The sequence below is a fragment of the Equus caballus genome, chromosome 27 (genome assembly GCF_041296265.1).
Source record: "Equus caballus isolate H_3958 breed thoroughbred chromosome 27, TB-T2T, whole genome shotgun sequence".
Taxonomy (NCBI): domain Eukaryota; kingdom Metazoa; phylum Chordata; class Mammalia; order Perissodactyla; family Equidae; genus Equus; species Equus caballus.
The window spans coordinates 27,102,676-27,130,666 of NC_091710.1; the positions used below are offsets into that span (position 1 = coordinate 27,102,676).

At 36.9% G+C, this 27,991-nt stretch overlaps 1 protein-coding gene across 9 annotated transcripts in view; it reads right to left on the reverse strand.

The window, feature by feature from the left end:
- Nucleotides 1–21,694: 21,694 nt before the first annotated feature.
- Nucleotides 21,695–27,991, reverse strand: part of UNC5D (unc-5 netrin receptor D) — a 490,573-nt gene continuing 484,276 nt past the window's right edge. For all 9 annotated transcript variants that reach the window (XM_023630502.2, XM_023630501.2, XM_070253543.1 and 6 more), the window contains one exon: nt 21,695–27,888. In XM_023630502.2, coding sequence (XP_023486270.2) covers nt 27,684–27,888 — 205 coding nt within the window. In that variant the 3' untranslated portion in view covers nt 21,695–27,683. The remainder of the gene's footprint in view (nt 27,889–27,991) is intronic.

Here is a 27,991-nt window from a genome sequence, read left to right on the forward strand (position 1 = left end):
AAGTCCTTCCTAAGATCCCTTATTACCACATTTTCATTTTGCTTAGTTATCTCTGTATCAATCACAAATTTATCTCCGGAGTCTTTAACAGATTTGCAGATACCCCTTGAATATATTGAAATATATAAGATGCTTTATTGGTTTTGTTTTCTTACTAGTGATATTACTTCTGGAACCCACAGATTTCCTCCTCCAATTTTGATTAGTTTCTCTCTAAGCTTGAAGCAGAGCAGTCATCCTGAAACTGTCACCATCATCCTGGGAGTCTCTTTTGTTTTGGATCTTCGTTTTCTGGATTCCAGATTTTTCTCTTTCTAGTTTTCTCTCTTGTTTTCATATGCATGTCTTCCTGGAGTTCCCTAAGAAAAGCAAATATTGAGAACTTTCCTGTATGAAAATGTCTTTATCTATCCTCCTAATTTAGTGACAGCGTGGCTAGGTATAGAATTACAGATTGTAAATCATTTTTCTTAGAACAGAGAAGTCCAGTGATATCCTTTGTCATGTTCTTTTGTCTTTTTTACTCTGGAAACATTTAAGAACTGCTATTTGAGGTATTCTGAAATTTCCAAGTAATGTGTCTAATTGTGGATCTTTTATTCAGTATTTCACAAGTAGTCTCAATTTATGTCATGCTCTTTTATTTGAGTTGTGTATTTTGTTGTAGTCATTCCTTTAGCTATTTCTTTTTTAATCTATTCTCTCTGAAATGGCTATTATTTGAATACTAACTTCCAAGTTTAATTCCTTAATTTACTTATATTTTCTCATCTAATTTCCATATCTTTTGTTCTAGGTTTTGGGAGTTTTTCTCAACCATTAAGACTACACATATTTCTATGGAATTATTTTAAATTTTTTGATCATATTTTTAGGTTCTCAGAGCTCTTTTTTGTCTCTGATTCTTATTTATGGACTCTTTCTCATGTTTCATAGTTGCGTTTCTCATCCCTCTAAGAATATTAATCTTAACATTAATTCAAAATATTAATAGATATTTTTAAGGTTTTTTTCTCTTTAGTTTTAGTCTTAATTTTTTTCTTCCCCTTATATTGTCTTTTTTTCCCCTCATTTATTCTTTTTCAATTTTGGTATCCTTCTTTTCGCTTCTTGAGACTTTCCTCAAATGGCTGGTCACCATTGATTTTTTATGCATATTTAAAAATCAGGGACACACACACAAAATCTCTATTCAAAAGCTCTCTGAATGGGCAGGGCTTGTCAACTGATAATCTTTGTGGTTGGGTAATCAGATTAACTCTGCCTGTCTTGTTTGAGGACCTCCAAATGTTTGTATCCAATGTTCTTTTCTCTCAGAATTGTCCACTTCTCCACAGAGGAATCCACCAACTTCCTGCTTGAGCGATATGAGCATTCAGGAGACAAGTGGGCACAGGAGGGGTGTACGGCAGTTTCAGTGTTCAATATATTCACTGTCACTCTCATTGTTCTAAGCATAGGGCACACTCCTCTCTGTAACTGCACCTGAGCTTTTTCTCCAGAGCTTCTTTGTTTTAACTTCTTCAAAGTAAACAGGTGGTGGGCACATGGCAGCCACCTGGTGTGATGGGGAGGGTATCTGGGAGTCTATCTGCAATTGTTAAAGCCTGTTTGAAAGGATTGTTTAAAACCAATCCTCCTTGCTAGCTGACTCTGCATCCCCACTTTCAATATTTGTTCACTGCATATCCTCACTCTTAGAACAGTGCTTGGCACATATTAGACACTCAATAAATATTTGTTGAACTAATGAAATAAATGACTTTATAACTTTCGTGTCTGATTGCTGAGCATATTTTGTGTTTTACTGTGAACTCCTACTATATAGGTCCAGGGTTCAGCTTTCTCAGATATACTACTTCAGTTAGCACTCCTCTCCCTAGATTAATTTCTCCTCACTCCACTTTGCTCCTTTTCTGTTCCTCCTGTCTTTGTGGCTCTATGGCCTATTTTTTCCTTTGCTGTCATTTTTACAGGCATTGGGGATGGGAGAGAGAGAGATTAAGATGCATTTAATCTGGCATGTAGCTACATAAAATATTTTCTGCTTTAATTTTGTCATAATTATATCTATCTTAGTTGAAATATTTCAAGCATTGAGAAAGTATAGAAAATAAAATAACATATGTATACACACCTGCTTTGAAAAGTCTTATCATTTTAGTCATCTTTGCTTCAGATTCATCTCTCTCTCTCTAGCTCTCTCACTCATTTTTAAAGAACCAAAATGTCACAGATGTATAGTTAAAGCCTCTTTTAACTTAGATTTCATTCTTTCCCTCATTCCTCAGAGGTAATTACTTTATCTTCATTTGGTATGTCTTATTCCCACTTGTTTATATCTGAATGTCTATGTACGTAACTCTAAATAAGTTGTGGTTTTATTTTGCATGTTTGAACTTCTACGTAAATAGTATCATAATGTTTATAGTGTTCTGCAACTTCCTCCCCCAACATGTTTTTGTTATGTACACACTTTGATGCACTCATTTTAACAGCTATAAGTCATTCCGTGCATATATTCTTTATTCTTTAGTTTTGTCTATCTTAGATTAAAAGCTATCATGAAACACAAATCAGGTATATACCACCCCTACAAAGAAGTAGCCTGGTTTTAAAAGCCTGGAACCTGGTGTCAGGTAGTTCTGGATTCAAATCTGGAATCTTTCATTTACTAGTTGCGTAATTTAGGGCAAGTTACTTAACCTCTTGGGCCTTGATATCATCACTTATAAAACTTATGTACTAATAGTACAGACCTTATCATTGTGAGTCTTAAACAAGGATATAGGCTTCAGTACAATATTTGACAATATCTGACAATATAATCAGCAAGTGGAACTGCTATTATATTATATAATGGCCAAGAATTCACTGCCTCATAGAATCTTAGAGCTGGTACTTCAACAGTTTTACGATGTTTGAGTTCTCCTTACAAAATCCCCTCCAAGTAGTAGTCTGGCCTCTGTATGAACACCTTCAGTAACATGCAATTCTGAGAGTTCATGGTAGTTTTGGATAGGTCTGTGAAAATTATGCTCACTATAAAGAGTAAAAAGAAGAATCTCCCTGTAGTTTCTGCAGAATTGGTCCTAGTTCTGTCACTTGGGACCAGGCAGAACAAATCTAATCCCTCTTCCATATGACAGACTTTCAAATATTTGAAGACAAATATCAAGTCCCCCTAGTCTAATTAAATTGAAAATGGAAAAAGAAAAAAAGAACGGAAAGAAAAGGAGGGGGATTGGTACATGTCTGTGGTGGATGAATGTTAAAACAATTAGGTAAAAGCAGAGATAAGCACCTTAGAACTTCCTCTTCTTCTAATTCCTCCAAAATGAAAAGCCATCACCAGAACCTCCCTTTGTGGAGATCTTGTAAGTGCTGTTGAAGTTTTTGTTACTACCTTTTAGGGATGTGCCTCGATGGTGTTAACGTAAGTGCTACCAAATGGACTGGGAAATAATCTTTAAACATAGCTTATAAAGAGAGTCTTTATTGTAATCTATTATACTTTAAGCCTGAAATGGTTAATAATAGAAGGAGATGCTCTGGTTTTATGAGGCAATAACGTGGTGTCTGAGCAGTCCGACTTTATTGTGAAGGAGATGCAGAGTTTATCCCAAAGAAGGTCTCTCTGATAAATGCAGAACTGTGGCCGCACTGGAGGTATGATAGATCTCAGAAAGTTTTGTTAACAAATATAGCTTTGCTTCCTACTTCCCTGCTTGAGTTTCTGACTTGTACTGCAGGTATTGTGTTCAAAACGTATACATCTATCATCATATCTTCAACTAAACACTTTTTAAAACTGCCCACTTAGATTAAAACATTGAAATATGAAGACTTCTTTTCCCCCAATCTCAGCAGATTCTCAGCCTGCAGGGTCTCCTTTGAGATGGCAATGAATCTAATTGTGTCCCTTGGACAAGCTGTCCCTCCTTAGAGTCTAAGGCAGGAGTCAACAAACTATGGCTCTCAGGCTGCCACCTGCTTATGTGTGTCTTGTGAGCTGGGAATAGTTTTTGAATTTTTAAATGGTTGAAAAAAATCAAAAGGGTGACATTATGTGGCACATAAAAATTGTATGGAAATCAAATTTCAGTGTTCATAAATAAAGCTTTGTTGCACCACAGCTACACTCATTTGTTTACATATTGTCTGTGGCTGCATTCCTGTTACAATGGCAGAGTTGAGTAGTTTCAACAGAGACCTTGTAGCCCACAAAGCCTAATGTTTGCACTCCGGCCGCACCAAAACAGTTTGCTCGTCTCTGGACTAGGGAATGAAGATCTGGTTAGCGGGAAGAACAAAGAATCTCAATCTGGAGGGAAAGAGAAAAAAATCTGAGTGGTGTCTTGAGAGGGAAGGACTTAACCCAAACTGAAAAAAGGATCAACAAAGAGAGCTTGGCACTATTTCCATGTTTCAATGAAAGCCCTGGATCAAAATGACCAGAAGCTTTTAAGGTTCCTTAAAGCTCATCCCAAATTTGAACAGCTTTATGAAAATTATGCTTGCTATAAAGGAAAAAAGTCTCCCTGTAGTTTCTGCAGAATTGGTCCTGGTTGTACCCCTTGGAACCAGGCAGAACTGGTCTAATGTGTCTTCCATATGACAGACTTAGAAATATTTGAAGACAAATATTAAGTCTCCCTGAATCCAATTATGCTGAAAATGGTGAAGGAGTGGAGACTAGGAAAGAAAGAAAAGGAAAGGAATTTGTACATGTCAGTGATAGAGGAAACCTCACACATTGAAACAGACCCTCCCCCGCAACTCACCACTTTATAGTAACTATGAAACCTAATCCTCAAACAAGTTCAGGATTGGCAATTGATTAGATTTAAACAAGGATGGAGATAGTAAGAGAGGCCATGAAACTTTGACCTTCCCCTAGTGGCTTCAGATATTAAGTTACTGATGTTGGTGGCAAAGAAGGGAAACAGGCCTGCCAATTCTAGGGGTAACAGAAGGAAAAAACAAAACATAGAACTGATTTGGAAAGTTGCTGAGAGATGATGCACAAATAAAATACTCCCAACAGATTTCTAAAACACACCCAGTATTGTCAAGAAAAAGTTGTCACATATGTGAACATGGGCAAACGAAAGTACTGAGTGTCTTTTGGGTGAAGTGTCAGGTGCTGTTTAACTGACCATCTGGGAATTATTTGATTCCACAGGGATTTTCTCCTTTTACCTCTTTTGACTTGGTTACAACACAGCTCTGAGGGGGAGAAATTAAACTATAGAAAACTAGAAGTTATGCAAATGATTCTTGTCCACAGCCAGGCAAGAGAATTTTGTCCAGATATAACTAAGTTCTACTCCATGTAAAAAATAACCACAAATATCACATTTTTATTGCACTATAGGATATTAATACATAGTTTAATATTACAAAACTGGTCAATATCCTGTTGGATGCTGTTATTGCTCTGTAAGATATCAACTAGTTTTGTCTCTATTAGCACTTTCTTTTCAGAATTCTCCTTTGCATATATATGCATGTGTTTGTACGTGTGTGTATCTGTTCTTCAAATTCTCCTTTGAACTAATGGTAACATGTTAACCAGTTTCTTCATTAATGAATAGTTAAATAAATCTTTCACATATGTTCATTTTGTATTTGCATATGAAATGTTTTTAACTCTTTGAAAAAACATTTTCGGGCCCGGCCCAGTGGCGCAGCTGTTAAGTTTTCATGTTCCACTTCAGCGGCTTGGGGTTTGCTGGTTCGGATCCCAGGTGTGGACGTGGCACCGCTCATCAAACCATGCTGTGGCAAGCGTCCCACACATAAAGTGGAGGAAGATGGGCACGGATGTTAGCTCAGGGCCCGTCTTCCTCAGCAAAAAGAGGAAGATTGCCAGCAAATGTTAGCTCAGGGCTAATCTTCCTCAAAAAGAAAACCAGAAACATTTTCTTTTAGCAACATAAAGAATTATAGCAATATAGTCACTACAAAATTCCTTTACATATATGAATAGGTTCCTTTCTGAAGCACTCTTTCTTTACGCATTTGTTTCTTCTGATTGCACCAGGAAGGAAGCCTCAAGAAGGTGCTAACATCTCTTGACCATTCTGCTGGCTTCTGGTTGTTCCCAATCCATCAGAGCTGGTGATCTCACCTTAAGACAGATGTATCGGGCTCCCAGAAGCCTGTGCTGAGCAGAGCTGTTGGGAAGCCTATGCAGGAGCTCAGACTTGCAGACCCCAGAAGCTGCAGCTGGTTGAATTCTTTAATTGAGTGCCTGGGCGACCCATCCTTTTAGAAACCCTGAAATCTGCCCTTGAATTCCAAAAATTAAGGCAATGGGTTTTTTTGTGTGTTTTCAAAGAGAAATAACTCCCCATAAGGAGACCTGGTTTAAACTGTGCCCCCATTACCTTGTAACCTTTGGGTACACTTCATTTTTCTGTTTCATTTCTTTTTTGTTTGAATAAATATATAATTACCTACTTTACAGGACTTTGAAGAAAGTTTCTAGACATGCAACAGATAATAAATGTCTAAATATAAGAATTAGTGGGTAAATCTAATGAACTTTTGTTCAATCAATGCTTAATTAATTTATTCAATGTTAATGACTACTCTTATGTCCTTTATCCCTGCTGAGGTCAATCACCAAAGGATGCCCACATCTCCTATCCCCTGAACTACGATCCTCATAAGGGGCTGTACGTCTGACCCATCTCCTCCTTTCCCAATTTGTGAACCCTTCTCTGATGCTTTCAGTCATCAGCAAAATGCTTTACATCCTGAGGGGGATCAGGAAATGCTAGCCCAAAATCTGACACCATAGCATATTGACTATCTTAAGCTGAAGGAGTTTGAGAAAATGGCAGTTACAGGAAAGTCACTCTGACCTCTCCTCCACCCTCTACATCCCTGAAACAGGAGATAAATCATGTGAAAGGTATCCCCTCACCACCACCAGCAGGAAGGGACACCCTTCTCACCATAGACAGGGAATGTAGGGCTGAAAATCCTGTATAAAAAAACCTTATTACTTCTTCATCGTTTACTACCCGTCGCCCAAACCCCTTTGTCTTGTTAATTCTTCACATATTTACTGTTTCTTTTTCTAAAAGGTATAAAAGCTTCCTGCTCAGCTTGCTTCTTCAGGTCGTCATTCTCTTGTGAAAGCTCCTATGTGCATGTAAAAAGTCAATAAAATTTGTATTCTTCTCTCCTGTTAATCTGCTTTATAACAGTTTAATTCTTAGGCACAACCAAAGACTCAAAGACAGAAGAGGAGAATTTTTCCTTGCCTACAAATCGTATCTCTGAATGTTTCCTTCCTTTTTTTCTTCCTACTGAAACCTGGCTGTTCCTTAAAGAGACTACTTCTTCTGAGGCCCTTTTAGCTGGTTGCTATTTTCTCTCCAATACTTTCCTCGCCACCAGAGGTGGGGTAGGAGTTCTCTTTCACTCTCAGGGCAATTTCCAGACCACCATCGTCCTCTCTTCTCCCTAATATTGTCCCCCTTCTTTTTTTTTTTTTTTTTTTTTGGTGAGGAAGATTGGCCTGAGCTAACATCCATTGCCAATCTTCCTCTTTTTGCTTGAGGAAGATTGTCCCTGAGCTAACATCTGTGCCAATCTTACTCTATTTTGTATGTGGGACGCTGCCAAAACCTGGCTTGATGAGCAGTGTGTATGTCCATGCCCAGGATCCGAATCTGCTGAACCCCACGCCGCCAAAGTGGACTGCATGAATTTAACCTCTATGCCACTGGGCCAGCCCCAGTATTTTCCACTTTTAGTGCTCATATTTTGAGATAATAGCCACTACCTCTCCTGGCTGCAATCACCTACTGATGAGTAAATCAATTCCTTTTACTCACTGAAGACTTAGCTTCTGGCACACTGTCCTTCTATTCAACATACCCCTGTTTTAACTTTTGGAGATTTCAGTACACACATAGATGATTCTTCTACCTCCCTACTCTCTCACTTTCTTGAATTTTGGTTCTCCAGTGATTTTTATCTTTTACCCTACCTGAGCTACTCACTGTTATCTAGCATATATTATAGAACAGTAGTTCTCAATTGCGGGCAATTTTGCTCCCCAGAGGACTTTTGAGAATGTCTGGAGATGTTTTTGGTTGCCATACTTGGTAGGTGCTATTGACATTTAGGGGGTACAGTTCAGAGATGCTGCTGAACATCCTACAAAGCACAGGACAGTCCCTCACAACAAAGAATTATCCAGCCCCAAATGTCAATAGTACTGAATTGAGAAACTCCTTCATAGACTTTGTTGTTTAGCACAGATACAGGCCTCCATAATCTCGGTTTTAAAAGTCTCCCTTTCTAACCTCTTTTAAAAAAAGAAAAATAAATCTCTCTTCATTTTACAGCAACCTCCTCAAAAGAACTGATTATGCTTGCTGTCTTCCTTTTCTCTTCCCATTTTTTCCTTGAATCCACTTTAAATAGGCTTTCCCCCACCATACTCCATCCAAACTCATCTTGACACAAATGTAAAGGATGTCCACATTGCTAAATGCAAAGGTCCATTATTGATCCTCATCTTATTTGACCTATCAGCGACATTTGACAGTTAGTCATGCCCTCTTTGTCACACCTTTTCCATTTTCTTGGACACCATGCTCCTGATGCTCCTTTTACCTCACTGGGCACTCTCTAACAGTCTCTTTAGATTCTTTTTCCTCTCCTGAAGGTCTCAGTGTTCGAGTGTCCCAGGACTTGGTGCCATCTCATGATTTTAAATGCCATCTATATTTTGACAGCTACCAAATGTATACCTCTCCCCTGAACACTAGATTGGTATATTCAGCTGTATATTCCAAATTTCCACTTGGATATCTAATAGGTGTTTTGAACCTAATGCACACAAATCAGAGCTTCTGCTCTCCACCCTCCCCCAAACCTGTTCTTTCTACTTTCTCTCTCCCAGCGAAAAACATCTCCATGTTATTGGTTGCTCAGAACAAAACCTTAGAGTCATCATTGATTTCTTCTCTTCCTTTCACAACATCCATCCATTGCATAGGCAAATTCTGCTAGCTCTACCTTCAGAAGGTATTCAAACACCTTTCATCATCTCTGCTGCAACCATCCTGAACCAACCCACAATCAAAGCACCTCGCTCCCCCGTTACTATAGTAGTAATCTCCTTGCCCACTACAACATCTTCTCAAGCCACCAATGTGATTCTGCCAACTCCTCAGATTCTCCAGTTGTCTTTCCATTTCACGTGATTACAAGCCAAAACTTTGTAGGATCACATTCGAACCACCCCCTGCCTTACGTCTCTGAGCTTATCTGCTACTTTCTCACTCACAGTGCTCCAGCCACAGGGATCTCCTCATGGTTCTTTAATTGTCCTGGCATGCTTCCACCTGAAGCCTTTGCAATTTCTTGTTTTTCTGCCTTGAATCCTCTTCTCCCAGGGGTCTTCTTGATTCACTCTTCATCTCCTTCAGGTCTTTAGTCAAAAGTCACCTACTCAATGAGACCTTGCCTGACAGCCCTATTTGAAAATATAACCCCAGTCACACCCCTAGAAACTCCATTTCTTGCGGCCGGCCCCATGGCCAAGTGGTTAAGTTTGCGCATGCTGCTGCGGCAGCCCAGGACTTCGCTGGTTCGGATCCTGGGCGAAGACATGGCACCACTCATTAGGTCACATTGAGGCAGTATCCTGCATACCACAACTAGAAGGACCCACAACTAAAATATACAACTGTATAATTGGGGGGATTTGAGGAGAAAAAGCAGAAAAAAAAGAAAATTGGCAACAGTTGTTAGCTCAGCTGCCAGTCTTTAAAAAAAAAAGAAACTCCATTTCTCTTCCCTGTGTTTAACTTGCTCTATATTTCACTTATTTAGTCTTTACTCTTTGTCTCCCCCAAGAAGAATGAAATCTGTGAGACTAGAGTATTTAGTTTTTGTTCACTGCTATATTCCCACTGGCAAATATGGTGCTTCCCTGATAGTAGACAATCAATAAATATTATTTTTTTAATAAACTCAACTCCTGGGTAAAGCAATGAGCCAATAGAAAGTACAATTCAATGGTAAATTGTATAGTAAAGAAAAATTAAAAATAGAAAGATAGTTTTGGCCCATAAAAGCCAGAATAGAAATCTTAACAAATACCTCTTTCAGTAACAGTAATTTGTTATAATAACAAATATATAGTTGACTTTAGCAATTTATATAATTTTTGACTTATTATTATTATTATTATCTTAGTGAGGATAATTGACCCTGAGCTAACATCTGTGCCAATCATCTTTTATCTTGTATGTGGTATGGCACCACAGCATGGCTTGATGAGCTGTGTGTAGCTCTGTGCCCAGGATCCAAACCTGCAGATCGTGGGCCACTGAAGCAGAGCGTGTGAACTTAACTGCTGCACCACTGGGCTGGCCCCTGCTTATTATTTTTTTTACTGAAGTATAGTTGAAATATGATATATATTAGTTTCAGATGCATATCATAGTGATTCGATATTTACATAGATTAAAAAATGATCATCACGATAAGTCTAGTTACCATCTGTCACCATACAAAGTTATTACAATATTATTGACTATATTCCCTATATTATGCATTAGATCCCCATGACATATTTATTTTATAACTAGAAGTTTTTACTTCTTAATCTCTTTCACCTCTTTTGCTTACCCTTCTAACCCCTCTCCACTCTGGTAACTAGCAGTTTGTTTCCTATAACTATGAGTCTGTTTCTGTTCTGTTTTGTTTGTTTTTGTTTTTTAGATTCCACATATAAGTGAAGTCATATGGTATTTGTCTTTTTCTGTCCGACTTATTTCACTTAACATAATACCCTCTATGCCCATCCATATTGTCATAAATGGTAAGATTTCATTCTTTTTTGTAGCTGAGTAATACTCCATTGTGTATATATAGCACATCTTCTTTATCCATTCATCTGTCAATGGACATTTAGGTTGCTTCCATGCCTCGGCTATTGTAAACAATGCTGCAATGAACATAGAAGTACATACATCTATTGAGTTAGTGTTTTTGTTTTCCTTGGATAAACACCCAGAAGTGGAGTTGCTGGATCATACGGTAGTTCTAATTTTAATTTTTTAAGGAAACTCCATGCTGTTTTACATAAGAGCTGCACAGTTTATATTCTCACCAACAGTGCACAAGGGTTCCCTTTTCTCTACATCTTGGCCAACACTTGTTGTTTTTTGTCTTTTTGATAATAGCCATTCTGATGGGTGTAAGGTGGTACCTTATTGTGATTTTTATTTGCATTTCCCTGATGCTTAGTGATGTTTAGCATCTTTTCCTGTGCCTGGTGGTCATCTGTATGTCTTTTTTAAAACAATATCTATTCAGGTCCTCTGCAAATTTTTTAATAGGGTTGTTTGGTTTTTGATATTAAGTTGTGTAAGTTCTTAATATATTTTGGATTTTAACCCCTTATTGGGTGTATGATTTACAAATGTCTTCTCCCATTTGGGTTCCCTTTTTGTTTTGTTAATAGTTTCTTTAGCTGTGCAAAAGATTTTTAGTTTGATGTAATCCTATTTGTTTATCTTTGCTTTTGTTGCCCTTGCCTGAGAAAACTGGTTAAAAAAAATATTGCTAAGACTAACGTCAAAAAGTTGACTTCCTATGTTTTCTTCTAGGAGTTTTATGATTTCAAGCCTTACATTCAAGTTTTTAATCCATTTTGAATTTGGTTTTGTACATGGTGTAAAATAGTGGTCCAGATTCATTCTTTTGCATGAAGCTTTCCAGTTCTCCCAAGCATCATTTATTGAAGAGACTGTCTTTTCCCTATTGTATATTTTTGCCTCTATTGTCATAGATTAATTGACCATATAGTCACATGCCGCATAACAATGTTTCAGTCAATTACGGACTGCATGTATAATGATGGTGCCATAAAATTAGTATCATATAGCCCAAGTGTGTAATAGGCTATACCATCTAGCTTTGTATAAGTACAGTCTATGATGTTTGCACAATGATGAAATTGCCTAAAAACAGTTCTCAGAACTTATCCTCGCCATAAAGTGACGCATGACTCTATGCCTGGGTTTATTTCGGGGCTCTGTATTCTATTGCATTGATCTATGTGTCTGTTTCCATGCTAGTACCATACTGTTTTGATTACTATATCTTTGTAGTATAGTTTGAAATCAGGGAGCATGGTACCTCCAGCTTTGCTCTTCTTTCCCAAAATTGCTTTGGAAAGTTGGGGTCTTATGTAGTTCCATACAAATTTTAGGATTCTTTGTTCTAATTCTGTGAAAAATGCCATTGGTATTTTGATGGGGATTGCATTGAATCTGTAGATTGCTTTGGGTAGTGTGGGCATTTTAACAATATCAATTCTACTCATCCATGAGCATGGCATACCTTCCTATTTATTTGTGTCATCTCCAATTTCTTTCATCAACGTCTTACAGTTTTCAAAGTACACTTCTTTCACCTCCTTGGTTAAATTTATTCCTAGATATTTTATTGTTTTTGATGCAATTGTAAACGGAAGTGTTTTCTTAATTTCTTTTTCCCGAAAACTCATTATTAATGTATAGAAAAACAATAAATTTCTGCATATTAATTTTATAGTGTGTAACATTACTATATTCATTATTCTAACAGTTTTTTGGTGGAGTCTTTAAAGTTTTCTATATATAGTATCATGTCTTCTGCAAATGGTGACATTTTTACTTCTTTCTTTCCAATTTGAATGCCTTTTATTATTTCTTTTTCTTGCCTAATTTCTGAGACTAGGACTTCCAAAACTATGCTGAATAAAAGTGGTGAGAGTGGGCATACTTGTCTTGTTCCTGACCTTAGAGGAAAAGCTTTTAGCTTTTCACCACTGAGTATGGTATGAGCTATGGGGTTTTTTATGCTAAGGTGCATTCCGTCTAATCCCACTTTGCTGAGAGTTTTTATCATAGCTGGATGTTGAATATAGTCAAATGCTTTTTTTGCATCTATTCAGATGATCATATGATTTTTATCTTTATTTTTTGCTCATGTCGTCTATCACATCAGTTTGCAGAAGTTGAACTATACTTTCATCCCTGGAATAAATCCAACTTGATTATGATGTATGGTCCTTTTAATGTATTGTTGAATTTGGTTTATTAAATTTGTTGAGAATTTTTTCATCTATGTTCATCAGTCATATTGGCCTGTAATTTTTTTTATGGTGTCCTTGTCTAGTTTTGGTGCCAGTGTAATGTTGCTCTCGTAAAACGAGATTGGAAGTGTTCCTTCCTCTTCAATTTTTTGGGAATAATTTGAGAAGGATAGATATTTACTCTTCTTTAAAGATTTTGTAGAATTCACCTGTGAAGCCATCTGGTCCTGGACTTTTGGTGTTTTGGGAGTTTTTAAATTACTGATTCAATTTTGTTACTTGTAATTGGTCTATTCAGGTTTTCTACTTCTTCATGATTCAATCTTAGAAGGTTGTGTGTTTCAAGGAATTTATCTATTTCTTCTAGGTTTTCCAATTTGTTGGTATATAATTGTTCTTAGTAGTTTTATGATCCTTTGTATTTCTGTGGTGTCAGTTGTAATGTCTCCTCTTTCATTTCTAATTTTATTTATTTGGGCCCTCTCTTTTTTTTCTAGATGAATCTGGCTAAAGGTTTATTGATTTTATTTTTCTTTTCAAAGAATTGTCTTTTTGTTTCATTGATTTTTTCTATTATTATTTTAGCCTCTATTTCATTTACTTCTGCTCTGATCTTTATTTCCTTCCTTCCTCTAACTTTGAGCTTTGTTTATTCTTCTTTTTCTAGTTCCTTTAGGTCTAGTGTTAGATTGTTTGAGGTTTTCCTTGTTTCTTGAGGTAGACCTCTATCGCTATGTACTTTCCTCTTAGAACTGCCTTTTTGTGTCCCATAGATTTTGGAAAGTCATGTTTCCATTTTCATTTGTCTCAAGGTAATTTTTATTTCCTCTTTGATTTATTCATTGACTCATTGGTTGTTTAGTAGCGTCTTGTTTAGTCTCTACATATTTGTATTTTTTGCAGTTTTCTTCTTGTAATTGATTTCTAGTTTCATACTATTGTGGTCAGAAAAGATGATTGATATGATTTCAGTATTAAATTTATTGAGACTTGTTTTATGCCCTGAAATGTGATCTATCCTGGAGAATATTCCATATACACTCAAAAAGAGTGTATATTCTGCAGTTTTTGGATGGAATATTCTGTATATGTCTGTAAAGTCCAAATGGCCCAATGTGTCATTTAAGGCCAATATTTCCTTACTGATTTTCTATCTGGATGATTTCTCCATTGACAGAAGTAGGACACTAAAGTCTACTACTATTATTGTATTACTGTAAATTTCTCCCTTCATGTCTGTTAATATTTGCTTTATATATTAGATGCTCTTATGTTGGGTGTTCAACTGTTTATGAATGTTATATCTCTTCTTGGCTTGACCCCTTTATCTTTATGTAATCCCCTTCTTTGTCTTTTGTTACAGTCTTGGTTGTAAAGTCTATTTTGTCTGATGAGTACTGCTCCCTCAGCTCTCTTTTTGTTTGCATGTGTATGGAATATCTTTCCCATCCCTTCATTTTAGCCTGTGTCTGTCTTTAGAGCTGAAGTGAGTCTCTTGTAGTGAGCACATAGTTGGGTCTTGTATTTTTATCTATTCAGCCACCCTCTGTCTTTTGATTAGAGCATTTAGTCCATTTATATTTAAAGTAATTATTGATATGTAGTTATTACTAGTTTATTAGTTGTTTTCTGGTTATTTTTGTAGCTCTTCTCTGTTCTTTTCTTCTTCCCTTGGTCTCTTCCCTTGTGGTTTGATGGTTTTCTTGAGTGTTGTGTTTAGTTCCTTTCTCTTTGTTTTTTGCATATCTATTGTAGGTTTTTGGTTTGTAGTTACCATGAAGTTATATTGACCTCTATATATATCAGTCTATTTTAAGATGATAGTCACCTAAATTTGAATGCATTCTGAAAACACTGAATTTTAACTCCCTTCCTTAGGTTTTGACATATATTTTACATCTTTTTATTTTGTGTATCCCTTAACTATTCATTGTAGTTATAGTTCATTTTATTACTTTTGTCTGTTAACCTTCATTCTAGCTTTTTAAGTGGGTGACCATTGCCTTTACTAAATATTTGCCTCTACCAGTGAGATTCTTTTCTTTTATATACTTTCTTACTTATAGTTATGGCCTTTTATTTTTCACTTAAAGAAGACCTTTGACATATCTTGTAAGGCCAATTTAGTGGTAATGAACTCTTTTAGTTTTTGCTTTTCTGGGAAATTCTTTATCTCTCCTTCAATTCTGAATGATAACTTGACTGAGTAGAGTGTTCTTAGTTGTATGTTTTTTCCTTTCAGCACTTTAAATATATCATGCCACTCCCTTCCCGCCTGTAAAATTTCTGCTGAAAAATTAGCTGATAGTCTTATGGGGGGTTCCTTCATTTGTGGCTCGTTTTTCTCTTACTGGCTTTAAGATTTTCTCTTTATCATTAACTTTTGCCATTTTAATTATAATATGTTTTGGTGTAGATCTCTTTGGGTTCATCTTGTTTGGAACTCTCTGTGCTTCTTGGATCTAGACATTTGTTTCCCTCCCCAGGTAAGGGAAGTTTTTAGCCATTATTTCTTCAAATAAGTTTTCTGTCCCTTTCTCTCTCCCTCTTCTCCTTTAAAACACATACAATGTGAATATTAGTATGCTTTATGTTGTCCCAGAGGTCCCTTAAGCTATTTTTATCTTTTAAAATTCTTTTTGCTGTTCTAATTGGTTGATCTTCACTATTTTGTCTTCCATATCAGTGATCTGTTCTTCTGTGTCATTTAATCTGCTGTTGATTCCTATTAGTATATTTCTCACTTCAATTATTGTATTCTTCAACGGAGTTAGAAAATATAAGAAAGAACCAATCAAAGCTGAAGTTCTCACTTTGTTCCTCCATTCTTCTCCTGAGTACAGTGAGCATATTTCTGGTCATTACTTTAAACCCTTTATTAGGCAATTATCTCCGTTTAATTAGGGTTTTTTTTTTCTGGGTTTTATCTTTTTCTTTCATTTGAAATATATTCCTTTGTCTCCTCACTTTGCTTGACTTTCTGCGTTTCTATACATTTGGTTAAACAGCTAGCTCTCTCATTTTGAAGGGATGGCCTTTTGTAGGAGCATCCCCTGTGTAGACTCCATATGCTGGTTGGCTTTGGCAGGCTAGCTGGAGTGGGTCAGGGGCTCTTGGGTCACCATGTGCTGGGGCCACCCTGGCAGGATGGCTGGAGCTGGCTGTGGGCTCAGGGGTGGGAGGTATCGCAGGGCATGCTGTGCTGGGGCTGCCTTGGTTGAATGGCAGGTGTGGGCAGGGGGGCTTGGGGTATACCACACCAGGGCTTCCTTGGCAGGCAGGCTGGCTGGAGATGATGTGGGCAAGATGTCCACAGTGAACTGAGGCAGCCTTGTTAGGTCAGATGGAGTGTCTGGCCATGTTCCAGCCTGTGCTATCAAGGTGCAGGGGAATGCAAAAAATGGCACTTGGTGGTGCTTCTGACCCTGAAGAGAGGTCCAACATTTCCCTGCCTATTTGGCAGGTGCTATAGGGTTAGCAAATGGATTTCCTTCTTGTATAGTCTATATAACCACTCTATAAAGAAAACAACTGTTTTCTTGTTGTGCCTCAGGGCAGGTAAGCCTGCATGTGGGTCCCTCAGTTATATCCCTCCCTGCTACAAGTCGCCACATTGAGGGTGGGGTGCTTGTCATACCATGTCTCTGTTTTTCCTACCCATCTGTATGTGGGCTCTCTATCCTTTGTTGTGCAGAAGCTGTTCAATCAGCCCTGAATTCTTCTTCAGGAGGAATTGCTCTATATGTAGGTATAGATTCGGTGTGTCCATAGGAGAAGCTGAGTTCAGGGTATTCCTATGCCACCATCTTGTACCCTCCTCCTCTATAATTTTTCACTTATGATGTTGTGAAGAACACACTCATATTGTTGATCTTTCTCAAAGTATTTGATTTTTAAAGATAATGATACTAGGGGAAGAGACTATCTCAGTTTCCTTGGATATCCTAACTAAAGTATTTAACCTATGAATAGGAAGAGATAAAGGAATAAATTGTGGGTCACTTAAAATTTTTACCTGCATGTCTAACAATTAATTTGGTATAAAAGCAGTAATTTCTGATGTTTTGTTTACCATTGACAGTGACTGTACAGTTCTTATTCTGTTAAAATACCTGCATAGCATGTATTAGAACATAAAGATTTTTCATACATAGTATTTCTTTCAATTCCCATTGTATCCAAATGTAGGAAGTGGGACAGGATATTCATGGTGCTGATTTTAAAGATGTGGAAATTGAGGCTCAAAAAGTAAAATAAATTGTCAGACTCCACTGGTAGACATTAGAGGTAAGATTAGAACATTCTTTAGTTAGTGCTTCTTAACTTAATCTGGGCTCTTTCCGTGAAACTGCACAGCATACTATCCGTGGCTAGACACCCAATCTCACTCTTGTGAAAGGAAGGACACATTGAATTTTTCTCTGAGCTTAGTGACAGCAAGGTTACTTGATATAAGCCATTTAATTGTTTGTAAAAATGCCTCCAGCTTTTAAAAGTAGTCTTTATAAGGTTGAGCAAAATACAACTCATTTGTATCAGTTTTAAGGGTACACTTTTAATTAGTTATAGAGGAACGTGGTTAAATCAAACTTTCATAGGCAAGAATTAAAATGTTAAATGATTACTATGGACTTATCATATGTTTAGAGATAAGAAATTTTGCAAAGTACAAGGAAATGGGTGGACAGATGAGAAAAAAGAAATTAAAGAAAACCTGGGCTAAAGTAATTTAGGTTGGAGGACCCAATTTATCTCTGGTATACCTTTAGAACAGTGAATCCCAAAATGTCAACTGTTACTACATGCTCATTAAGTTGGAATTAGTAGATGATAAATATTTGGAAAACATTGCAGATAATATCCTTGGCTGAATGATCATTCATCACCATAGGATCATTACCTAATAACACAGCACAGAAGTTTGGAAAGTGCTGTTGTAGAAGATCCAGTGGATCCTAAGGACTAGAGGCATGAAAAGCAGTATGGCAGCCTCTCCTAAATAAAATGCTTATTAATAAATTTATCAGTGCTAATATTCCTGTTTGAATGCTCTTCATCCTTTAATTTTTGTCTGACAAATTCTTACTCATCTCTTATGAAGAAATTAAAACCATGACCCAAATTCCCCACTCCCATTGCACGGTGACTTCCCATCAAGAGATGGAAATTCCTATCAAGAGATGGATTCTATTTCCCTATCTCTTGAATGGGCTAGTCTTGTGAGTTATGTTGGTCATTAGAATATCACAGAAATGATGATGTTCCAAGATTAAGCTTCAAAAGAATCTGCATGCTTCTCTTCCTCTGCCTTTACCATGAGAACATACCCAGTCTAACAAGTTGGATCATGATACATATGGAGCAGAACTTAGTCAGTCCTATTCTCCTCGCCAAGGCCCCAGACATGTAAGGAGTCTAGTCTGGAAGAACCAGGCAAGCTAACCCCTGGGCTGACTGTAGATATACGAATGAGTCCAGCTGAGCTCAGCCAAGCCAGGCTCAGTTCATCAGGACCTCCTAGCTCATCCATAAATTTGTGAGAATAATAAATGGTTGTTTTAAGCCACAAATTATGGAACTTGTTACAAAGTGTTATTATAGAAATATCTATGTTAATACATCATATTTAAATCTTAACCCAAAGGTAACCTGTCCATGTAACTTTCCCTCACACCACACAACCTGGTTTCAGTGCTCTTCCTTTATCCTCCCTTAACAATCTATATTCACCTCTTTCATAACACTTGTTTGATGGTATGATAATCCCTTGACATAGAAAGAGTGAACTTCTACAGGTTGAGTCAATGACTTGTAGGGGAGGGTCTGGCATATAGTAGGTGACGGTACCCAGGTAACTTTTTAACGTATAATTTGTGTACCTGTCATGTTTTTAAGGCCCTTGTGTCATCTGACAACCGTAAAATAGGTCATCTGCTTGATGGAGCATCTACTCTATGCATGATCACTTTTATTTTAAACAAAATGTTATTTGTCTTAGTGATACCCTTTAAACATGTATTTGCCTCATCATCTGCCTTAAGTTCTTTCTCTCCTAGAATCATTCTATGTGGGTAGATACATGGGACTTTATTAGAGTATTTTTTAAGCTTACTGTATTAAACATTAACCTTAATATTTGAAAACAAATTTCATTTCACTTACTTCAGGAGTAGTAAGGCATTTTTTTTTTCTTAAATAAATTTTAGATATTAGAAAGGTACTAAAGTTGAGGACATCTTTGGCCCTGTTGTCACTTTGTTAGGTTTATGTGATGTACATTTTAGGATGTCTCTGTTTAGAACCAGAACTAACCAGAGATAATTGAAGATGTAGTTAGTCATTATAGCATCCCTTGAACATTTACTTTGTGCCCCATGAGCTTGAGATGATTATCTCCTTTTAAAGATAGAAACTTTCTTGGCCAATGTTGTGTATGCAGAGAATTGCAGACTTTGAATTACCCATCTTGTGTTGATCTCAAACACATTTTGTTAACTACTATGCATATTGTCTCTCTAAAATAAGATTAAAGCTAACACTCATTGGTTGCTTTCTAAGTACTAAGCTAAGGGCTTTGCGTGTATTTTTCTCATTTAATCTTCAGACTTCAGAAAGAATCCAAAGTTCTATTATCCACTCTATATTATAGTAAAGTATAAATGTCAAGCATTTTGCCTGATATCAAATGCTAGATGATAGTTAGGATTTGAACTGACTCTGTTATCACATAGTAAATGCTAAATAAATATGTGTTGAATTAATGAGTAACCTCTGTCAGAATAAGTTTGATCAAACTCTAACAAATATTGGCTATAGAGAACAAATATAAATTAGCCCAAAATAGCTTAATCTACACAGAATTAGTTCCTAACTAGATAAAGCATTTTTTAAACAACAAGAATTTTTAAAAAATTATTTTGTGGGGCTGGCCCCGTGGCTGAGTGGTTAAGTTCGCGCGCTCCACTGCAGGCGGCCCAGTGTTTTGTTGGTTCAAATCCTGGGCGCGAACATGGCACTGCTCATCAAACCACGCTGGGGCAGCGTCCCACATGCCACAACTAGAAGGATCCACAACTAAGAACACACAACTATGTACCGGGGGCTTTGGGGAGAAAAAGGAAAAAAAAATAAAAAATAAAAATAAATAAATAAAAACCTTTAAAAAATATTTTGAACGATTTATTACAGGTTCAACTGATCAGTTAAGTTTTCATCAGGATGAGCTGGTTATATCTGGATCTTTATGTCAGTCACAGCATTCTTCTAGTTGAAACCTGTTTTGACCAACTCAACTTGGATTTATCTGCTCTAACTATTCAAATAATTCTGAAATGTTCAGCTTGGTTCTGCCTAATCTTACTGATTTACCTAGTTCAAGTTTAAAAATCATACAGATTTATCTAGCTTAACCAATTCTCATTCTATCGGTAACTTAAATATACAGTCATTTGCCATGTGACATTTTGGTCAATGCCAGATGACATATACTGAGGTGGTTCCACAAGATTAGTCCCACATAGCCTCGGTGTATAGTAGGCTATACCATGTAGGTTTGTGTAAGTACATTCTATGATGTTCACACAAGGATGAAATTGCCTAATGATGCATTTTTCAGAATGTATCCCTGTCATTAAGCAATGCGTGACTGTAATCAGCTTTAAAGGGCTGCCTGACTTAGAGTGGTCAGAAATGACAGTTGGAACCACTCATAGCCACTTTGTGGATATTCATTCCATCCCTGCTAGTCTCCTAAGATGATCCAAAAAAAGAATTACATGGACAAAAAAGTTTAGGAAATGTCACATGTACTCCCTACTTAGAGAGCCCTCATATATAGTAAATCCACCATACACATAAAGATTTTCAGAAATCTAGAGTAGAGAATGATGTTTCATTTTATTCAATAGCTTTCCAAACAACTTAAAAAACTGCTCTTTCTATGGAAATGGTATTTTCTTTAAAAAAAAACCCAAAATTTTGGAAAATATTAGTTTAAGCCAACTTTTGTCCTTCATTTAATTTATAACCAATTACTTTAAATAGATCAGAAATCATCTTCAAGTAGAACACACTATTTAAACTGGCTTTGACCAGCTCTAAGTAGTTATGATTAAATTCTTGGGAGCTTTAAGTGTTTTAAAAACCACTTAGAAGAAATTCAATCAGTCAAGATGTATTTGAAATGTGCAAAATTGTACTTATTTTCTTAACATTTTCCCATGGAGAAGCAAAAAATTTTCTGCATAGTCTGTAAAAATAACCTAAGCATTTTGAGGAATAAGGTGAATGGTACCCCAGTTGTGGTTTGGCTAGGATAATCTCAGAGTATAGAAAACTACCTCCTAAGGGAAGTTGTCTATGTGTATGTTGGAGTGGGGTGGGAATAATCTCGTCTTTGTTTCCAGTAGCCTCACAGTATCTCATTCTTGAGGACAGAGGAGAAATTGGGTTCAATATGTTAACAGGTATTTGGAAATTGTCCTTGATGTGAAAGGCATTCCAGCTCCTGCTGAGATGTGGCAGGAGGTGTTTAGAGGGGGTCCTCTTTGGGATTTCAAAGTCCCAGTCATGGAGTATCCTAAAATGTCAATAAAAGACTTTTATTCATAAATAACTGATAGGCAGTAATTTACGACTGTACATTTATCTTGAAAAGTGTGTAACCATCCATATTTTTTTTGCAAACTCTACATAAAACATCCAAACCGTCCATTTTGTTCAATACAATATAACACAGCTGTTTGGCATTACCAAATATATATGTATATATATTTATAATATGTACATGTGCTGAAAAAGAAGCCAGTGCAGCCTTTTCTAAGAAGTCCATCCAATTATTTACTGTACAACATTCAGAATTTACATTGATAATACAAGGCACAAAAAGTGTGGTATGAAGCCAAGGCCATGCTTTATTCACATTCTCTCCTCTGGCTTGCTCCCTCCTTCAGCTTCATGTTAAATTAAGTGTTCAGTTCTGCTTTTTAATTTTTTTTTGGCTTTGAACACGTCAAATAAAAGTTGAGTGGTATGGATTTGAGATATGAATCACTTGAAAGAACCCACCCCCACCATGTTCCTTCCCCAAATAAAGAAAACAAAATGAAATCTGTTTAAAAATCCTTCCATAGAGAAATGGAGGTAAGTAATTACTCATATTTTTTGAGTTGGGAATCAGGAGAATAAAGTAGTTTTCCTCACTGCTTATATTTTCAATATTTCTAGGTCGAGGATTACTGGATTGCATATACTAATTAGATACAATTATGAAGAATGGGGAATTTTAAGTCAGTCTTTATTCCAATTTAGAAAAGGAGAAATGTTTTCCTGCCAGAAAATTCCCACAGACTTAGTTTTTCCCACCTCCTCATAGAGAAGTTTTACATGGGAGCGGCCAACATAATCTAGGACAAGCCTTGGGGAGTGCTTCTGATTGAAATTTTTCATCTACCCTCTGATGAGGCTCAGAGCGAAGGCTCCTGGTAAGGAGTGATCTTCCTTTAGCATCATCAGAGCTCACTAATGCCGGGATATTAGAACCATTAGGTCCGTTTCTGATTGCAATGTCTGTGCTTCAGTAATGGAGTCATAAGGCATGATATTCTATTTACAACCTCCTCTCAAATACCACCTTTCCTTTTCATGATTCAATGGAACCACAGTGAAATCTCTACTTACCATATCTATCAAGTTTTGAGGGAATTGTGTAATTAGTCCAATTTTGGAATTTGTATGTAAATAATGCTTGAAATAGTGAAATATTTTTTGGGGGTGAGCAAAGTTTGAGGCAAAAGGACATTTTCATTGTAATCATGCCTTTTCTAAAAGTATTTAACACACATTTCCATTCATGCAAAGAATTACATTACCAAATTTAGTTATACATTTTATAATTAAAGGCTATAATTTTTTGGAAAAACAGACATCCCCTCTGCTGAACTCAATATTAGGGATGGGGGAGGAACGTTTTAAGCTTAGGCTTAAACATGAAGCTTACTGCCTTTTACATCTTTGGGTTCAGATGGAGGGTGGGTTCTAAGACATGAAGTTTAACGTTACCATCTTAGGCCCACCTCATGAGGACATTCCAAATCCATGATCTTCACAGCAAAAGAAAAAAACAAAGTAGCTGCTTCAAAAACCACAATTATTCTATGTGAGTTAAATTTCCTATTTCAGATCACAGTACTACACACTAGTGACTAATAGCCAGGTCTGATTTCCATCCCCTTTTATCTTTTAAAAAAAGACAGCATACAGTTGCCATTTTGATTTTGTTGATGACCCGGGAGTGGGGATGTGAGAAGTCCATGGTAGACACTGGCTCTCCTAGAATTGCTTTTGCAAAAAACACCACATGCTGTCAATACAGCCAAACAGCTTTATAACTGCAGCTTTTGAAAGAGTTTGGAAAGTAAAAACACAAAATATGCAACACATCTAAGATTAGTAACATTTTCACTTTGTGACATTTGACAAAATACATTTTTGTTTGTAGTTCAGGAAAATTCTATGCAGACAAAACAGTGGTAACTGCGAAAACGGTGGCCATTCAGCTTTTGGCTAAAGCATCGATTTTCAAATACAGCGCTATGGCAACTAACACCAAAGGGCTAATAACATTTTGTCACTATCTGTAGGACAACATTTTGGTCTCCCATTTTCTGTGGCTGTCACCTCTAGTCCAGTTAATGGGAGTTACTAAGGATTCAGAATTCTGCAATGTTTCATGAGGAAAATGAATGAAAATGGGCCACGCAATGGGCCAGAGCACATTTCTTAGCTCCTTCATGGTTCCTGTGACCTTCACAGATCTGGAACAAAGATCTCTGAGAGAACTCCACCTTCGACAGGTCTGTTAGCTCTAATAGTCAACCCCTTTACAGAGGGACTAAGAAACTGAAGAGAAAAATGGCAAAAAGGCAAAACAAAAGCACATTTTGAGATTTTATAACATTTTGAAATTCACAGGTAGGTTTGCCAGAAGTTTGGCAAATGGAGAATACTATCTAAAACTGATCATACCATGGTAACATTCTACCCTTGCTTATCAAGACTGATGTTGAGAATTTTCATCAAGGAAAATAGTTGCAATGAATCCAGAACTTTTAATACAAAGAGAACCCTGTTTTGGTGATTTGACAATATCTCCTCTCAAGGCCAACTGACAGAAAAACATGGGGACCGTGGCAAAGGATAACACCTGCAGTTGGAGATAAAAATAATAGAAAAGAGAGAAACTTTCCCCTCTTTAAAGAGAACTGTGTCACTTCCTATTCATCTCTTACAAAAAAGGCCAATAAAATGTTTGTGGGAGTACATCTGAGCTTTATGAATCTGCACCGGTAAATGAAGTTTGCATTTATATCCATAGACAGAGCTTCCTTTTGGCTTAAAGGATTTTAATGTTAACCAGGAGGATGGCATAAGCAATGTTGTCAAAACTGTAAATTAACTTTATGATGTTGCCGTCTGGTGAAGCTGTGAAGCACACCATTTTGGTGGTATAATTTTATGTCATGTTTAAAGCATGACTATAGACTTAAGCGTTTTTGAGGACTGAAAGATTTGACATTAAGTGGGATATTTCGTAAAACTTTTAAGTAACCTATGAAGTGTTAAAGGCCACTTTAAATGTCTTGGTTCACTTTGCATTAGGACAAAGAGACTTCTAAAGTAAGTGCTTGAACTGACAAGTAAATCTCTTTCAAGAGGGGAGTTTGTGTTGTGACAGGCAAATATTGAAATAGAACAAGAGTTTAGGTCACAGTGAGTAACTACAAGTTCAAGTGTCAGTTAAGTCCATCTGATCTGCAATTTCATACCCCCCTGCCACACGCACACGTATACACACACACTCATTTCGGTCTGTAAATCTCACAAAGATGGGTTCTCTCTGGAATTCTAATGTAAAATACTGCACAATCCTGACATGCAATGGCCATAGGATTTCATACATTTCTGTAGAAATCCTATGTAAGGTCCTAGCAGAAATAAGTAAGAGAGAAATGTAAAAAGGAGCAAAATGAACTAAAAGATGGATTTGAACCTTGGGCTGAAATCAGCAATGAATCATGTTAATTTGCTGCCTTTGTCACTCAATACCATATGAAGATCAAGAGCATTTATAAAACCCAGGCGAAAAATCCCACGAAAATCCACGGGAGGAAATTCCAGACGGTCAGGGATAAATAATAATCTCTTATCATCTTACAATAATCTAGATAGATCCTAGGGAAAACATGAAAATTTTTTCATCTGTTTTAAAATGTAAAAAAATGTATCAAAAATCTAAAAAGGATCTGTGTGGATTCATAGAAAGATGAAACAATTATCAGGCCAATGAGAAGGGAAGAGCAAAAAAGGGTAGCATGGTTTAAAACAAAAACCCTCCAAGATGGATATGAACATAAGCTCCATACTGTATTTTTTACAAGTTAGTATTCAACAGTTAATGCAGATTCTTTCTGCGTACCACCCATGCGAATCAACTCTCTAGCTTATTTTGGGTGACTGACTACCTACTTGCACTTCTTTCTCTTTCAGAAATTGGATCAGGATGTCAAATGATCTACACTTTCATGCTTTCTCTCTCTTGCTCCCTACAAGAAATAAACAAATTGATCACACTAGCAAAAGGGTGTCTTCCTGATCTAGATATGGTATTGTGGAAATATGCTTGACAGTTCTAAGAGGATTTGTTTGTTCTAGACAATATGCATTTGGTTCCTGAGAAAAGCAAGACCCTTTTCAATATCATGTAGCAAAGCCTTTTATCAAATACAGGGGACCATATATACCACACGTTAGTTAGAGAATATGGCCAACACATTCAAGAGTTCTTCTTACCAAGGGTATCATAATTCAACTCATCTTTAGGTCTTTTTCACTTAGGTGGATATTCACAACATTATTTTCATGGGATCTACAAAAACATCGTTTAAAAAAGTCGATCATATCCCCACTTCCAAGTGTTCCCCACCTCTCCCACTCCATGACTATTTTTATTTTATTCTAATACAGCCAACCCCTAAGCAGCAGATCAGGCTTGTGGTTAATCTAGGTCCTTGACTTCAACTGTCCAGATGGTGGACAGCTAATTAAAACATCGACCAGAAGATGAGCAAGAGCAGATTTGTTCATCTTTAGTCCACTGTGACATCTTGTCAGAAACGATTTAATAGGATAAAACAGGGAATAAAGTGTTAAAGATGGCGGTCATGAATTATCTGTGGATTTCATTTTTCCACAGTATCATTGCCTCTTATTTAAAACATAGAGAAATATGGTAATGGTCCTGTAGGGAAAGCATACTTGGTGAAGTTGAGCGATCAGAGCTTGAAGGCTCCCTAAACAATGTGTGTGGTTTCTAGAACATTGTGGTAGAATATTCCTCAGGTCTATTGACTCGGATATCATTTAGAGCAAAGACTATCTGCTAATTTCCCAAGAGGCAAAAGGAGGAAGACCTACAGCCCTATGGAGAGAATCTGTAATAACATAGTACCAAAAGGCTAGAAAATTTCAAGAATCTCAATTGAAAAGTACAGTAAAACCCCACATTCCCATATGACAACAATGTTGGGGAACCGGATCAACAGCTGCATCCTAAGAATTACAGTTTATTTGACGCCTGCAAGCATCTGCAGTTCATTTGTTTCCTTGGACCTGATTTGACCACTCTTGTCTCCAAATCCATGTAATAAGCTGTGTTCTAATAGCACTCTGCATTTTGAGTGGCTTAGCTGGGAATAGAGATGGTCCTACTTTGTTGAGCTAGAAGAAATAAATTTCCATATGGAAAAGTCTAATTATGCTCCTTGAAACCTCTCCTCTACTGTAATTGGTAAGGAAGGGGAAGAAAGAATGTGGGTAGATTTGTCCTTGGAGAAAATGAAGGTGGGGTATACTGCAAGAAGTAGTTTGTGGTCTATCTTACCTCTCAATCTTGTTTCCATTAAGTGGCTGGAATAGAGAATTGGTGCTGGTGGGATGTACTCAGATTTTAAATTCTAAATGCCCTCCTTGACATTGTTGAAGTCATATAAATGGGTTTGGAACCCTGCTTTACTTCTAAAAGCCAGTTTTGCAATGATTGCCGACATCATAGATGCCAGTTGGTAAAAAAAACTCTGACAATCTGGTACCAGAATCATCTGGCCCTTTGGGGCACATCATTAAAAACCTGTTTCAAAACATGCACTTATTCAGTCTCTGCCTTCCCAGCTTTATTGTAGCTCATCTTTTCCCACAGTGACTTCTCTCTAGATATGCCCTCACTTTTATCCTTGCCACTCCAAATCTGAGAATTTCATCACATGTTAACCCAAGTTTAGATTCAGAGGAGACAGTAGAGCCCTCTTATATTTAAGAGAGCTTGTACTTTTCCCTATTAACATCTTTTACCTATATAAAATTCAATTTTTCAACCAGGGATTCTTACTGATTGTAAATGAAGGCTGAACTCTCCAAATGCCACTAGGCAAAAAACTGCCTCTTTCTTTCCCATTTAAAGCAAATGTCCCAAAGCTGGCCGTCGCTCTGTCTCATGAGAAGAAGTGGACTAGAGTCCATTTTGCCTGCTGTAGTTGAAGTCGGCTTCATCGAGCTGGGATTCTGTAATGTTTGAGAGTTTCGTGTGTGTCCTCCCAATCTCTTCAAGGGCACAGGCCAGGGAGTCAAGGTCACCATCGTGCTGATGACGAGCTTCCCACAGGTTCAAAATGACAGCAGAAGGGCTACTTTGTGTAGCAAAATAAGATAAATTCCTAGACAGAGTTAAATAAACAAAAAATAATAAGTCAAAATGAAAATAGAAAAGAAGAAATAAAAATCACTATAAGGGAATTAATAATGAATTGTAATGGATAT